Below are 14,598 nucleotides of genomic sequence, written 5' to 3' on the forward strand. Positions count from 1 at the left end.
CCGCCCCCTCGCCGCATCTCAACTTCATGCCGGCCCCTCCGTGCCCGCCGCAGCAGCCTCGTGGCCAGGCGGCGGCGGTGACGATCGCCGCGATGCCGGCCCGCGGCGGGGTGTGAGGGCTCCGGAGAGAGGAGAAAGAGGAGGAGGAGGGTGCCGAGGGCACTCGTGCCGGCAGCGCCGCCGCTTCCCGCCCCCCTCCCGCCATGGCCGCCCGCCGGGCCCCGCCGAGCGCCGGGCTCCCTCCGTCGCTGCCTACCGGCGCCCCGTGAAGGGGGGGACTAAGCGGGGCGGTGTGTCCCTGCGCTCAGTCCTGCCCCCCCCCCCATCGCCCCCCCACCCCGCCCCGTTCCTCCTCCCCGGAGCGGAGATGTGCGAGACCCGTGCGAGCGGAGTCTCCTCCTAGACCGGCAGCCAGGATGATGCGCCTGCAGCCGCTGCCCCTCGTCGTGGTCCAGGGCGTCCTCCAGCTCGTAAGTCTCCCTCCCCACCGCCCCCCCCCCCCGCCTCCCTGCCGCAGGACTTGGGGAGAACCGTCTCCCTTCTCCTCGGCGAGGGCTCCTCGGAGCATCCCTCGCCGTGGGCAGCCTCCCAACACCCTCTTTTTATTTCTGCCTTTAAATAAGTCTCGTGCTTTTCGGGCTCGTTTGGGATCGTGGGACGCTCGCAGAGCGTTTGGGATGCGCGGCTGGGAACCCCGAAATGCTCCCATCCCGAAAAGTTTTCCAGCTCTCCTCAAAAGCCTCTTTTTTTTTGGTTTTTTTTCCCTCGTGTCAATGGCATCGCGGGTGGCGTGGGGAGACTTCCCTGCGCTTCGACGGCTCCGTTCGGTTCGTTTCGGCCACGCATTGTGAGGTGCAGCATCCTCCCCGGGGGGCGGGGGGGGGGGGGGAATTCGGGGGCTGCTGCGGTGGGAAGGGGAAGGCACTTGGGAATTCGAAGCAGGTGGGCGAGGAGCGCAGCTTTTCCCCCCCAAGCCAACAAATTGTCCTGGGGGGGGAGGAGGGTACAAAACAAATGGTCTTCGTGTTGCGGGAGAGGTTAAAAAAGGGGGGGGGGGAAGGTGTTTGCGATATTTGTGGCAATTTTCACTTTATTATTTTGAAATGATCCGGGGGGCGGTGAGTTGTGTTTTGACTCCCATAACGGTGTCGGATTCGTGCTGCAAAAGTTCTGCTCTTCTTCTCCCGCTGCTCCTGGAAGTTTGTCCCCGTAGTCAAGGAGGGAGTGTGTAATAAACCCTGAAGGGATTAAACACCCTCCTTAAGAACCGGAGTCTGATATTACAGCGTGAGTTGATTGATGAGTTTTTGAGGAAGCTTATGTCAAATTCTAATCCGGTTTTGGATTGTGCTTGTCGTGTACTGTGTTTTTTTGCTCCAGCACTTTATCACAGCAGTGAAGTGGCGAGCTGCAGCCCTGCGATAAGCCGCGCATCCTTTTCCCACTCCTCTCCTCTTGGACAATGAGAGGCTGTTTACGTTCTTGACATTCTTGCAGCCCAGTTTCCAGCTAAACGCGGCGCAGGGGTGAGAGATGGGGAAAGGAAAGCGGTAAATGGATTACAAAGTTGCTCAGCAGAAGGGAACCGAATAAAATCGCTCCTTCCTCACACCTACAACCTCTCTCTCTCTCGCTTACTTTTTAACAGATATCAAAGGGATCGATTGAAACTTGTACCAACAGGGATTGGGTTTGTTACGCGGTGTTTTATGGATGATGTTGGGAAGTCGCTTGCTGTGGTCTTACATGCCTTGAGCGAAGGTTGGGTAAAGAAGCAAAGTTGCTGTCATGAATTACACAAAACTCAAAAAAATCATGCATAGTCAGTGGGAGGTTTTCAGGTGGACGTGGCACTCGGCTCACCCAGGAGTATTCATGTTTTCTGCATCCTTTCTCGACAAACCAGCACAGTTTGGGAGTCAATTAGTTTTATTGCTGACATAAGTTAGTTTAAATAAGAAATTACAGCAAAATAAGAATGTGTGTAATTTTTGAGGTGTTTTAGGTATACACTTTAATGCTAATCTGTTACTAAAAAGTTGTTGTGTAAATACATTTTGGCATGTTATTACCAGATCTTCTGATCAACATCTGGTTAAAGTTGCAGCTTATTATAAATCCAGTTTGGAAATATTTGATGTCGGTGGTAATTAATAGAATACAAGTCTCTGTAGTTTTCTTTGTTCTCTGGCCAGTATTTGGAGTGACTGATGGCTTCCTGCAAGCTAATTAGCTGTTTTAGCAGGCAGGCATTGGTGGTACTAATTCTTGACCTTTTTTTTTTTTTTCTTAACCAGAAATCAACATGGTTAATATTAATACAGTGCTAAAGGCTGAACACTTCAGCCAAGAAGGAAAAAATTGTGGGCTTCAATGTTGCAATGCAGCAGTGTTCCAGTAACCCAGAAATGCAACCATCGAACCCTTCCTGATAGTGCAATCTTAATTTTTAATGAAAACGGAGAGATTAGAATGCAAAATATTTTGGCACTACGTTTTAGTGAAGGTGGAAGTAGTCATTTATTTTTTTTATTGTATTGACTTCAAATGCTTGCTTGGCTTTCAAATACAGAAGGGTGTTTTCTACTTGCCTACTTCTTAAAGGTGCACAACTGTAGGGTAAAACCCAGGTAAAACTTCACAGGTTTGAGTAGATGCTAAAGATTATGGCAGACAATCTCACTGGATTTCTGAAAGCACTGTTAGCTGGGTATTGCTTATATGTTTATATTGTATCTAATATTGTTCAATCAGAAGTTCATCCTTAGTACTTCCTTAAAAGAGCATGGGTGCATTTTTGTAGCATATTCTTGGGTTATTATTTGATAAATAGGTAGTGTACCAGTATGCATGCAGTACAAGCACATATATATCTCCTAAACTACTTTGCATATTTGGGTATATTAAGCAGTAAGGAAGCCTGCTGTTGAGTCAGAATAAGGTGCTAACTTGCTCCTGTGTAAATGCATTCATTTTAAAAGTCAGATTTACCTTATAATGTCAATATAGATCAAAACAATAATTTGCAATGCACAGTCAGTGCACGTCTGGGCTGTTATTGATAAGAAGACCAAAAATTGTTGTATTGTACTGTATTATTAGTAGGTACTCTTGCTTTACTATGAATTTTCATTAAGCTTTTCCAATTGTCACGTAACTAACAGGGCATTTGGCAATTACCTCTTTATAAATAATGGAGTTTTACATGTTGGAAATTGAAAAGACTGAGGTATTAGAATTATATAGTTTACAGTATGCCTGCTAGTGTTTTGTTAAGTTAATTTTAAATGCCTTAAAGGAAGGGAACTTCTGCCACTTCCCTGGGAATATTGTTTGTCATTTTAAAGATTTATTTTTTTTTTAATGTTATCAGTATTCAGTATCTAATCTACATTTTATTAATTTGAGCATTTTAAGTGTCATGTTTTGTAACATTGTTTAAAATAGCTTTAAATGGGGTCTTTAAAATGTGTGAAATTTACCTCTTTCCTTTAAGAAATAAACAGAAAAATTAAAAAAAAGGGGCTGTATACAGGCTTTGAGAGAAGTAGAGTTTGCTGTAGCTGTAGATCACTGGTACAGCTACTACTTTACATCTGTCTCAGCCAGGTGTATTTACAGACAGGACAGGGTCATCGGGCACCTTAACTATGTTTATTCCTACATCTTCGCAGCCTGAAATTAAGGAAGGATTTTGGCAGCATTTTCTAGTATCTGTAGTTAAAGTTGCATCAGCATTCCTATCAAAAGCTATCTTCTAACATTGTCATTGGGCAGAGCTGTCACTATGTTATAAACCTGGCAGTCAATTATTTTATGAACCCTTAAAAGCAGTTGATTTTTTTTCCCAGTAGTGTTTGTATAAATGAGAAATATTTAGACAGAACACATAGAATGTTATTTTATGGTTTTTTTTTTTTTTTAATTTCTCCGCCAAGGTTGAAGTGCAGCATTTGATATGAGTGAGATTCAGTGACACACTGTTTGTCTTTGACTTTTCAAGGGCTGAAATTTTTACCCATAGTGAAAAACAATTTGTCAGACAATTAAGCCAAAATTTTTACAGAGGTTTAGAGTTTAACAACTTGATCTGAAAAGAAAATTTATAAATTGCTGGAGTGTAAGACATTGCTTTGTACAGAGAAGTAGCTTGAAAACTGAGATAAAGCTGCATTTCCATTTAAAATATGTATACCACGTGAGGCATAGAAACAGAGATGTGTCCTCTTGGCTACTTTAATTTTGTCTCCTACCCTTGCAAACGCGGTCGACGTAACATGGCCTTGCAGTGCAAGTCAGAAGTAGGCACCATGCAAAACTCTCAGATGTTTTGGAAAGGTAAATGCTTCCCTCATCTTAAAGCACACAGATCAAATTCATTCCCCCTTAATTTCAGAGACATCTTTGTTATTAAATACACAGGGCCCAACATAACATTTAGTTTATTTTGCTGTTTCTTTTGATGCTGTAGGCACCGTAAGCCTACATCTCATTCGTGTGTAATAAAGTAATAGAAGTAACCCAAGGAGCACGGGCAGTTTGAAGGTGAAGACAGCTGAACGCACGCTGGTTCCAGCAGCTGGAGAATTTAGTATCCTGAATGAGGGCTAAGGTGGGTGGGGCAAGGTTTAGTTTACATAGGAGGTTAACATGCAACACTAAACTCAACTTATCCTTAGGTCACATTTTTCAACCTAATTCTGTGGAGTTGGTGACTGATATTTTTCAGTTTCTGTGTAGGTTGACTGGGGCACAGAAAGGTTATAGATTGTATTTAAAATCCGTACAACCAATCTGCTTGACTGATGTCTGCTGGACCGTAAGATACCCCAGGATTCTCTAACACAGGGCACATAAGATCCAAGTCTCAGTCTTTCCGACTGTAACATGGAAAGCGTTTTTCTGCCATTGTAAAGCACTACCCATCAGGGATGTGCTGTGAATATTTTTTGTTACTGGTAATGCAGTATAACTGGCAGGAAAGTGAAACAGAAGGATCTGTGGAGTTGATACTAAATTGGGATGTGCTAATCGGTCTCACCTTTGTTTTGTTTCCTGTGCCTCTGCAAGAAGAGAAATCGGGCATGGGAATCAAAAGGGTACAACAGCAGAAACCACTCGCTGGTCTGGACTTTCAGGGCATCAAGATGCAGGGAGGTGCAACTCCACTCTTGACGCACCAAATTCTTTCTACGCTATTGGAAATTTTACCCTTAATGAGCAGATCTCAAACAATAATGTATGAGGAGAAACAAGAGCCTCTTGGCATGGCAGGGCATGGGAGATGAGCACAGGGCAGGAACCGTCACCAGGGTGCTAGTGCCTCCTGTAATCTGTGGGTGAGATGTTAACCTGTATTTGGCTCAAGCATTGAATAAAACATGGTAATTCTTGGCCACTTCTGGCAAATAGCTGTAATAAGGAAAGGTCAGTGCCTGTCTTTGCTGAATGGTTCTATGACAAAAGCTGTAATTCCATAGGTGTGCATTGCTTCTTCGTCAGAAACAGAGCGAGCTGTTCTGGTGCTCAGGAAAGACTCGCACTTTGAGGCTTTCACAAATACATGTCAATATATTAAACCCAAATGTAGTGAGGAAAAAGGAAGATTTTTTTGCCTTTATCAGAAAATCGTTGTGATAAGTGTCTATTTTAAAGCAGATATACTTCACGGGTCAGTGCATTTGCTCTGTGAATCTGTCTTCTGGTACTGATTTTTGCCCACCTCTTTAACTCACCACTTTGCCGTACCCATTATAAAGCAAAAATACTGGCCTTGAAATTTATATTAGATCAAATCTTACAGAACCAGAAAAGAGGAAAGTGAAAGCTCCCACACGCATGACTCCTATGAGTTCATCCTGAGCTTGATTGCTGAACATTCTCTTTTGGCCTTTCACTTCAAATCTTAATAGGCTTCTATGTATTTCCCAACCCCATTCATTGCTCTCATTTTGTTTTCATTCTCTCCATTTCCCACCTTGTTTGTAGCTGTATTTTATGTAGTTTGTTGAGGTAGTTCAAGAATCAATCAGAGTTAAAGAAAGTAATGTGTAGACCTGTTGGGTAGACTCTGCTTCCAGCAGAGCATCACTAATGTTACTGTCAAGTCCATGAGAGTCACATTTCATCCTCTTAAAGTCCCTTTCCCCCAAAATAGCACTTCTCACCCTTGCAGGTTTTCACTGATTATCTATGTTCATCCTGTTTATCAGTTGTTTCCTTGTGGCTCATGCTTCAGAAACTATTTCTGTATGGTTGTAGCACTGAAACTGTGCTAGGATCTGTGTAGGGTCATGCAACAGGGTCATGCCCGCACGTTGAGTCGCACACTTAGGATATTCTGCATTCAATGAACCGATAGAGGAGCCTCAACGTGAGGCTGCAGCACAGGAGTCTGCACCTTGCAGCAGGTCTCCTCGCAGCGTGGAGCACAGGCTGGAGCCCTAATGTTCATCTCCTTCCAGACCCCCTACACCAGGCACATGAGATGCTGGAAAAACTATGAGTTTTATGCAGAATTGTGGGAGTTGTCAGTGCTTTGCCCGGTGAGCAAGAGATGGAACGAGCGATGGATGAGTTTCTGGATGAATTTCCTACAAAACCTATGAAATCAGCATATCAGGACTGGGGAAGCAACCTTAATTTCTTTCCTGTGGGGAATCTCCTTCTGAGCTAGTTCTGTGTCAGCTCTGGGCTCAGTTGCAGTTAACAAGAGGTTCACAAACTAAGAGTGGAGAGGAAATAAATGGCTATGAAGATGGGTCCACAGTTAAGACTAAATAGTTTTGTCCTTGCAGCAGAGATCTCAGTGCTGGTGTGATGCTTTGTTTTCCCTGGAAGGGCAACGCTTACTGTAAATACAGAATTTGAATGACTTGATTGTAATTTAAGGTAGAATCAATGAGCTTTAAGAGCTGGAGTTCTTGAGAGAGGTTTTCTCTTTGTTCCAAACGACTGGTAGTAATAGAAGCTATTAGGAGCAGGGAAGTGAAAATGAAAGAATAGGGAGAAATAAAAAATAAAACTAAGAATCTAATGTCTCTAAAATCAGGTTTTATGTGCACTGGGACCAATTATGGTTATTGTGTCATTACAGTGTAGAGTTGAGGCTGCTTCAAATGTTCTAATTCTGCTTCTCTAGATCCAGCATGTTTGGTTTATGTTCAGTTGAGAATTTCCTGACCTCATACTACTAATTTTTGGTGATGACCAGGTATTTCTAATACCATGAATCACTGGTGTAAATGCAACCTCGATTGCCCATTATCTAGGAAGATAAAACATGATGCATAGAAATGTTTCTATATTTGTTCTGTTATTATTTAGATATAATGGCTTTTTATGGTTTTGTTGGAAGAGGATCTGGCTATGCTTGAGGCTGACCTGAAGCAAAAGAGTGCTGGAACTTGGCTGAGAGAGAGGAAGAATATGGAAATAAAACAACTCCACGGGCACTTGGAGTGAGCTTGAGCCAGGAGGAGAGGGACAGACAGACAGACAGTAAGAAGGAACATACCCGCAGTAACATCAGTTTCTGCATGCGAGAGGCCATGGTCACTCCTTTCTGCTGTTATTCTTCCCACTAGAGACTTTTACAACCAGCCTCTCAGTAGGTGTAAGCAAAGAAGGAAGATTTGAGCTTTTTGCCTTAGTGCATCTCCCTGACTATACAAGAATCCAGCAACTGCCGTGAGCAGTTTTGGGTGCATCCCCCATGAAGGGGGATGGGGAACCACAAAGCTTAGCACCCTAGGAGGGTGAAACAGAGGACCTTGAAGTTCTTTTCCCCTGAGGCTACCTATTTCTTTTCTCCTTGCAAAAGCTGATTGCTTCTGCTGTTTATTACATGTATTTGGAAAGCTGGAATTGCTGTTCCCTATGGGGCTTAGAGGCTCTCACGGCCAGTGATTTGTTCTCCAGCCTTCAGTGTTAGCTGTTACTGGTGAGCTTGTTCCTCCACCATTGGCATCCTTAACCACAAAACGTATTTTCTCCCCACTCCAAGCAGCTGGGTGCTTCTTAGAAGGTGAAAACTTAAGAGGTCGTAGTATAGTAGGTACCTAACAGTAGCTTTATAATGCTCTGTAGTTGGATTTCATGGTACTTTATAGTTGAGATATGTTACATGTGTGCCATCGTTCTTCTGGGAAACTGAGGAAATGAAGGCTGACTCAGCTTAATGAAATAGAGCCCCAGGGTATGTTTTTCAGCTTCACCTCCAGTGGACCAGAAGAGTATTCGGGGTAGCAGAATGGACCCTCTCTGTCGCTAGCATCTCTCAATACAAAGACAGAGATGAACTTTGTCAGAGGAGAAGCTGACTCCTGTGATGTGTTTGCATCTGTGGTGAACGACCATATGTTGTTTAATGTGATTTATTACTTGGGATTTTTAACCCATTACTACTAAGGTGGCACTCATGTATTTTTCCAAGCTGGATTTTAGTGCTGTGCCACGCGCTTTTCTCAGACAAAATTCTAGTATGCTTTTAATGATATTTTGGTATTTTCTGTCTCCAAAAGACAAGAAAATGTATCATTAAGAGTAGATATTTCAAGTACAATATATGTTGTTTATACTCATCTCAGAGCAATGTGTTTGAAAACTGAGTAACTTCAGGGTTTCTACTAAGGAGAATATATAAATGACATGAAGGGATAGGTTTATCCCTACCCTTAAGAGACACTTGGAGAAGGAAAGCATAATATACAGAAAAAACCTCCTGAATATGTTGACAATAAATTTTACTGCACAGTGACTGGGACGTTTTTGGAGTGACATACTGCGGGGCAAGCGAGGAGTGAAGCCCAGTCTTTCAGTTTCTCGTGCAGACGGTGTGCTAGGGAGAAGGCTGACGCCTGTGTTGTTTTCCGCTCATTAAAGTCACAAAATGCTAATCAGCTTTGTGGAAAGACTCGTAGTAGGTAATATTACCTTCGTCAGTGTGGCACCACTGAAGAGTTATCGGGTGTGCTAGCCTGGGCTGCTTTAAATTAGGTGATTGAAACACTTATATGTGACAGGCACTAATTAAATTGCACCTGACTTTCTTTTAGAACAGGTTGAATTTTGTCCGTTGGCTAATTTCAATTGTGTGGCCATTCAAGGCAAGGACAGGACCGATCTTAAACTCCTTACTGGGTGGGACAAATCCTGTGCTACAGCTGCAGTTGTGTGCCAGACTCCTTCATCCCGCTGCTGAGCCGCTGTGTAGTGTACAGTCATCGAATCAGTTCTCCGATACTGGAAACATCCATTCTTGAGCTAATTTTGACTCAAACTGCACTGTCTTCTGTGCTGAATGACAAAGCCATCAGTCTTCTCCGTGTTCGCCTGGCTTGGGTCTGCTGTGGGGAAGTCTCTGGTCCTCCAGGGAGCTTTTGCAAGCTGTACTCTGACGTGAGCTGCCTGCTTGCCACCTCTTTTTCTCCCTCCCTCCCTCCCTCCCTGCTCCATTCATCTAAAGTTTTTTTCCAAGCAGAGAATGCTCAGTTCCTCTAGGAGAAGCAGCAGCTCTCTCACTTTCTTCTTCCTCCTGGAGATCCCCACCTTATCCAAAGTATTGGTTGCCAGGAGCAGGTAGAAAGACCTTCCTTTCTACTGCCCTGTAGAAAAAATACCTCAACTTTGTTTTTTAAAGAAAAACATACTGTATTTGTAAAGGAAACAAATAGTTAGAGCCACCCTTCAGAATCTATTAGTTTTCATGAGTTCACCCCTTGCTGAAAGTGCTCTGCCCGCACTCTCTAGTAGCAGATCAATCCAAAGGCATTGTTGGCTTTGAGTCCTAGGTTGTCTAATGTACTTCTAGAGTGTTTCCATTTAAAATGGTCCATTTTTTAACCCAGTTATTACAAGGCAAAATCTGAGTGCATAGCCACTATTGAAGCAAAAAGCTGGAAAATAATGTTGGGGCTGTTGCGCTTTTTTTTTTTTTTAAGAAGCAAGTTTTACAGAAGTGCAGATGCTGTAGACACTGCACTATTTCTCTAAAAATCATATTTTCCCTTCTGACACTTTCTCCCTATGAAGGTCTTGCTGTGGCATTGAACTCTAGTATGTAAAATTTAGACCAAGACACAGAACAAACTGTAATTCCACCACGTTAGCATTCTAGGGGCACGGCAGTTGTTTTGTTTCTTTATACTTTCTCTCCTTCCCCATAGAACCCAAAATTCCAGTATTATTTTTTTTTTCTACAGCAGTTCTGTTGAAATCGTGGCTGATGTTTTTCCTTAAAGTTCTTAAAAAGTGAGAGAGTCATTCTCATCTGTCTCCCTCTTAAAGCCTCTTCTTATTTTTCTTTTCACTAAAACTCGATATCCAGTTGTTGGCACCTAACTGCAGCTGGCTTAAAATAATACCAAGGTACTTGAAGGTCTGACAAGAGAATAAATTCATTGTTGAATCAGGACCTATTTGATTTAAAATAAATTAAATTCCTCTAAATGTAAGAATGAAAAAACATGACATACCTCATACTTGGATCCATTTTATGGTATTCACCCCATAATCCTTTTATTCAGATATGCGTGACCTCTATTATCAGCAATGGACAGCCTAACACTGCTGTGAGTAGGGAATTTAAACTCCACATTTTATTTAACAAAACCTTTTTGTGAGTATTGGATGGGATCTGTTACTCTGCTTGCTTAGACTAAAGGTGCAGTGTTGCTGTTTTTAATAATGTTGAACAATGAGGGAAGGAATGAATTCAAAATAGCTAACTTTGTATTTATGATGACTAAGAATACCATTCTGCAGAAATGTGCCTTTTGGTGAGTTTGCAATATTCTTTCAGTGAACAGCACAGTTATTTTTGGCAGCATAAAACATTCACGTGGTGAAAAATACAAATATAATAGGTACTGTATCTTTCTTGGGTTTTGATGGATTGGATTGTCTTGTCTAGTTCAGATTAACTTCTAGATTTATTTATTTATATTAATTGATCACAGTAAAGCTGGTAGCTCTGAAGGAGATTCAGCTTTATGTTCTATTTAGATATTAAAACTGTAGTCCTGATAGCACAAACCAGTAGTCACTTCACTGACTTGTCCCATACCAGTGATATTAATATCCTTATTCAGGGAGTACTGAGATAATTTGCCAAAAGGCTGTTGAGGATCTCCATCTTTCTTGCTTTCACATCTTCTACCAACAGAAAACGGGGTATTTTTGAGCACCAACTTGATCTTTGGGAATAGGGACCCAGGTCTTTTGAACAGGGTGGGTGCTCAAGCACAGGGATGTTGTTATGAGCTAAAAACTGCTTCACAAGCAAAGCGCTGTGGGCTGGTGCGTTGTCTTGGTGTTAATTCACTGTTCACTCTTACACACCGGCGTTTTCCAACGAAGAGTATGAAAATGTCTGTATTTGAACACGCGTCCACTTGTACCGAGCAAAGCAATTTAGCTGAGCCTTGTCTCACCATGATGGGTTAGAACATGTTGTGTAACCATCTCTCTGTCTCTCCCCTCCCACTCTTGGTTATTGAGCTACAGGGTTAGTCTTGGGTTTTTTTTGTCAGACCTCGTATGCCCTGTGTCCTGATTTCTGTCTTACCCTCTCCAATTATTTAACAGAAATCTTAATTATCCTTGAGATCGCCAGCTCTGTCAGATCCGATTGAAGTGCACAGAATGGCTGAACAGTTATTTGAGTGGTCCTGACACGCAGCTGATGGGCAATAGCGTCACAGGAGGCTTGATTTTCTTAGGAAAAGGGCTTAAAATAATATGTGAAACAGAACTGCGTCTGAAAACCAAAACACATCTGCATCCCAATCTGAAGTCCACCAGGACTTCTTGGAATGGCCACATTTCAGGGGTTTGGTTGTTATTGTATAGACATGTAGAGGCTACAGGAGACGTTTTAATCATGCCTTGGCTGTAATGAAAACCTGCCCTACTGTGTAATTCATTTGGTTCAGTCTCCTCTTTGAAATACTCAAATGGAAAAGATGTAGCAATTAATTTTAGTGGGGCAAGAAAAACTACACAAATAAAGGTGATCTTCCCCCCCCCCCCCCCCCCATTTCTTCAGTTTCAGGATAACAACCTAAATGTGGTCTGGAATTTTATTACAGTTCTGGAAAGTTCAAAGTCATGAAAAGGTAATACAGAAGTTTTTCCTGTCACAGATTTGGACTAAAGACCAGTTTGCGTATGATGCCTGAGAATGAGACTCGGCAAGCTCCACACACAGAAGGAAGGGAGATGCTTGACAAGGTCCCGGGTAGAAAGGAACAGTAACTTAAAATATATCCCTTTTAGAAACTTCATAGCCTTCCTCCGAGTTGCAAGGAAGCCTTCTTTCACTTACACTACCAGGCTTTTTAAGGGAAGGTGGTTAGCCTAAGTTAGAAAGGTTTTAATGACTAATGAATAAATAGGTGATAATATCTCCCTTCTCTCTGTGCAAATAAGTCAGCTCTTATCCCCTAATTAGGGTGGCAGAAGGAAAAGGGAACCTGCGTCTCTCAAGGCAGTATCATATTTATCAAGGTAGACGGTGTTCTACAGGAGGGTGCTCAGTCCCTGGCCTCAAAGGGACTGAGAACTGCTTGGATCTACCTTTTTGAGGGAAAGAGGAGAGAAAATAAATACAAATTTGGTAGGTTATTTTGGTGATAGGATATGCATGTTCAGATTTAGTGAGAGCACAGTAGTCACTTCCCTCTCACTTCTGTCAGAATATGTTGTTGCTCCTGCGAGGAGTCATTGGACTAAAAAAACTGGAAAATAAAATAAAATAAAACAAAATAAAATAATACAAAATAAGATAAGAAGTGGTGGAGGCGTCATTGCAAGCATTTTTCCTCTTTCTTGACCTTAGTCAAAGGTATGTAAAACCCACATCCTGGATAGGTTCCTTCAACAGAAATCGATGAAGGAATGCCTAGATTCATACAGAGAACCCATATGTGGAGAAGAAGCTCAGCAAACCGTGGTCCAAAACAAAATAAAGGGAGTTTGCATTCTTAAAACATAAGGACTACTTGGGTCATGGGTGTTACAGGTTACGGATTTAGAACCTAGGTATCCATTATAAACCTGTGGAGAAAACTGTACTTGCTGGCTCTCAAGCTCTCCCTGCTCTTTTTTTGTTTACTTTAGCAGATGGATACCAGGACAATCACTCCATATCCTCCTGTGATGTAGGTCTGCTCACACAGAATCCTTCTAAGTATTCTACCTTGGTATTTTCTTAGAAGGTCCCATGAATAATCCCTAGGACATTTCATAGCTGATGGTGTATTGTTTAGTAAGATTTCCCAATACTAAACATAAAGTTTTCCTAATTCCTTCCTGTTATGCTTACCTGTCTCCTTTTCTATCACTCTTGAGACACTTTGCTTTAGGCTGCGTTATTTGCCTGTTCCTGGGGACATTTTCCTCAAAGAACTACAGCGTTAGCACTATGACTCACAGCAAGTTTTGCCTCTTTATTCATCTTTTCTACTGCCCATACATGTTTGGAGCAACTAGCATCTTTTTTTCTTCCGTGTTTCCTGTTGCTTTTCACAGAACATCTTAATGGAAAGTTATCTGCAGTGCTGACCCAACTTATTGGGGTTAAAAGATACTATCTAAGCATAGAGGACTCTCTGCAGAAGAAGAAAATGGGGTTAGAGTCAGAAGGAAGACATTGTTTTCTGAATAATTCTCTTGGAATATTTTTTTCTACTTCAGACTGCAATGCTTTCAATACCATTTTTTTTAAATCCAGCTCTGCTATCAAGGCAGTTTGTTTTTTTTTCTGGACATCAGCAGTCAGCCCATGAGGATGGGATACCGCATGCTCTGTATATATTCCGACGATATGAACTATGTGACTGTGTTAGCACTGTGCACAAGTTAAACACAGCACCAAAAGGTGGGATGAGCACAGTTAAGAGGTTTTGATCAGCTCGGAGGTTGGGGAGAACATTCTCATATTTAGCCAGAAATGTTACCAATGTTCCCCATGTTTTACTTCCATTGTGAGCTCTCCAGGGGTGGTTCAGGTTGGATATCAGAAAAAAATTCTTCACAGAAAGAGTCATCGGGCACTGGCAGAGGCTGCCCAGGGAGGTGGTCGAGTCACCTTCCCTGGAGGTGTTTAAGGAACGGGTGGATGAAGTGCTTAGGGACATGGTTTAGGGAGTGTTAGGAATGGTTGGACTCGATGATCCAGTGGGTCCTTTCCAGTGGGTCCTTTTCCTGGTGATTCTGTGATTCTGCTTCATGTACAGGGCTGAGCACACATCAGTGCTCAGACTAAATACAGTGGTGGCTGAAAAGAAAAATAACGGCAGGAATTACACATAAACGAGTTGTATACCTAAATATTTTGCTCAGTCTCTAATTAATGATTAAAGAAATATCCCATGAATTCCCAAGAGACACGGTTATTTGCAAGCAGTGACAAGCTTGGTAGCTGGCCGTGTATAAGAAAAGCTTCTGCTGAAAGATGCTATAAAAAAAATCACATGTTCTGTTGATATAAACCTGATATTGCTTCAAAGTTTCTATTCCTAAAAGAAATACATTTGGAGTAGTCTGTAAAATAGTCCTTTTACCTGGAACCACCACCTGTTTCTCGTACAAGACATC

The 14,598-nt window shown here is 42.3% G+C and overlaps 1 protein-coding gene across 1 annotated transcript in view; it reads left to right on the forward strand.

Annotated features, from left to right (window-relative positions):
* Positions 1-338: 338 nt before the first annotated feature.
* NXPH2 (neurexophilin 2) overlaps positions 339-14,598 on the forward strand; it is a 41,696-nt gene continuing 27,436 nt past the window's right edge. The window contains exon 1 of the mRNA XM_054069454.1: positions 339-470. Coding sequence (XP_053925429.1) covers positions 417-470 — 54 coding nt within the window. The 5' untranslated portion in view covers positions 339-416. The remainder of the gene's footprint in view (positions 471-14,598) is intronic.

This window comes from Cuculus canorus, chromosome 6 (assembly GCF_017976375.1).
Source record: "Cuculus canorus isolate bCucCan1 chromosome 6, bCucCan1.pri, whole genome shotgun sequence".
NCBI lineage: Eukaryota > Metazoa > Chordata > Aves > Cuculiformes > Cuculidae > Cuculus > Cuculus canorus.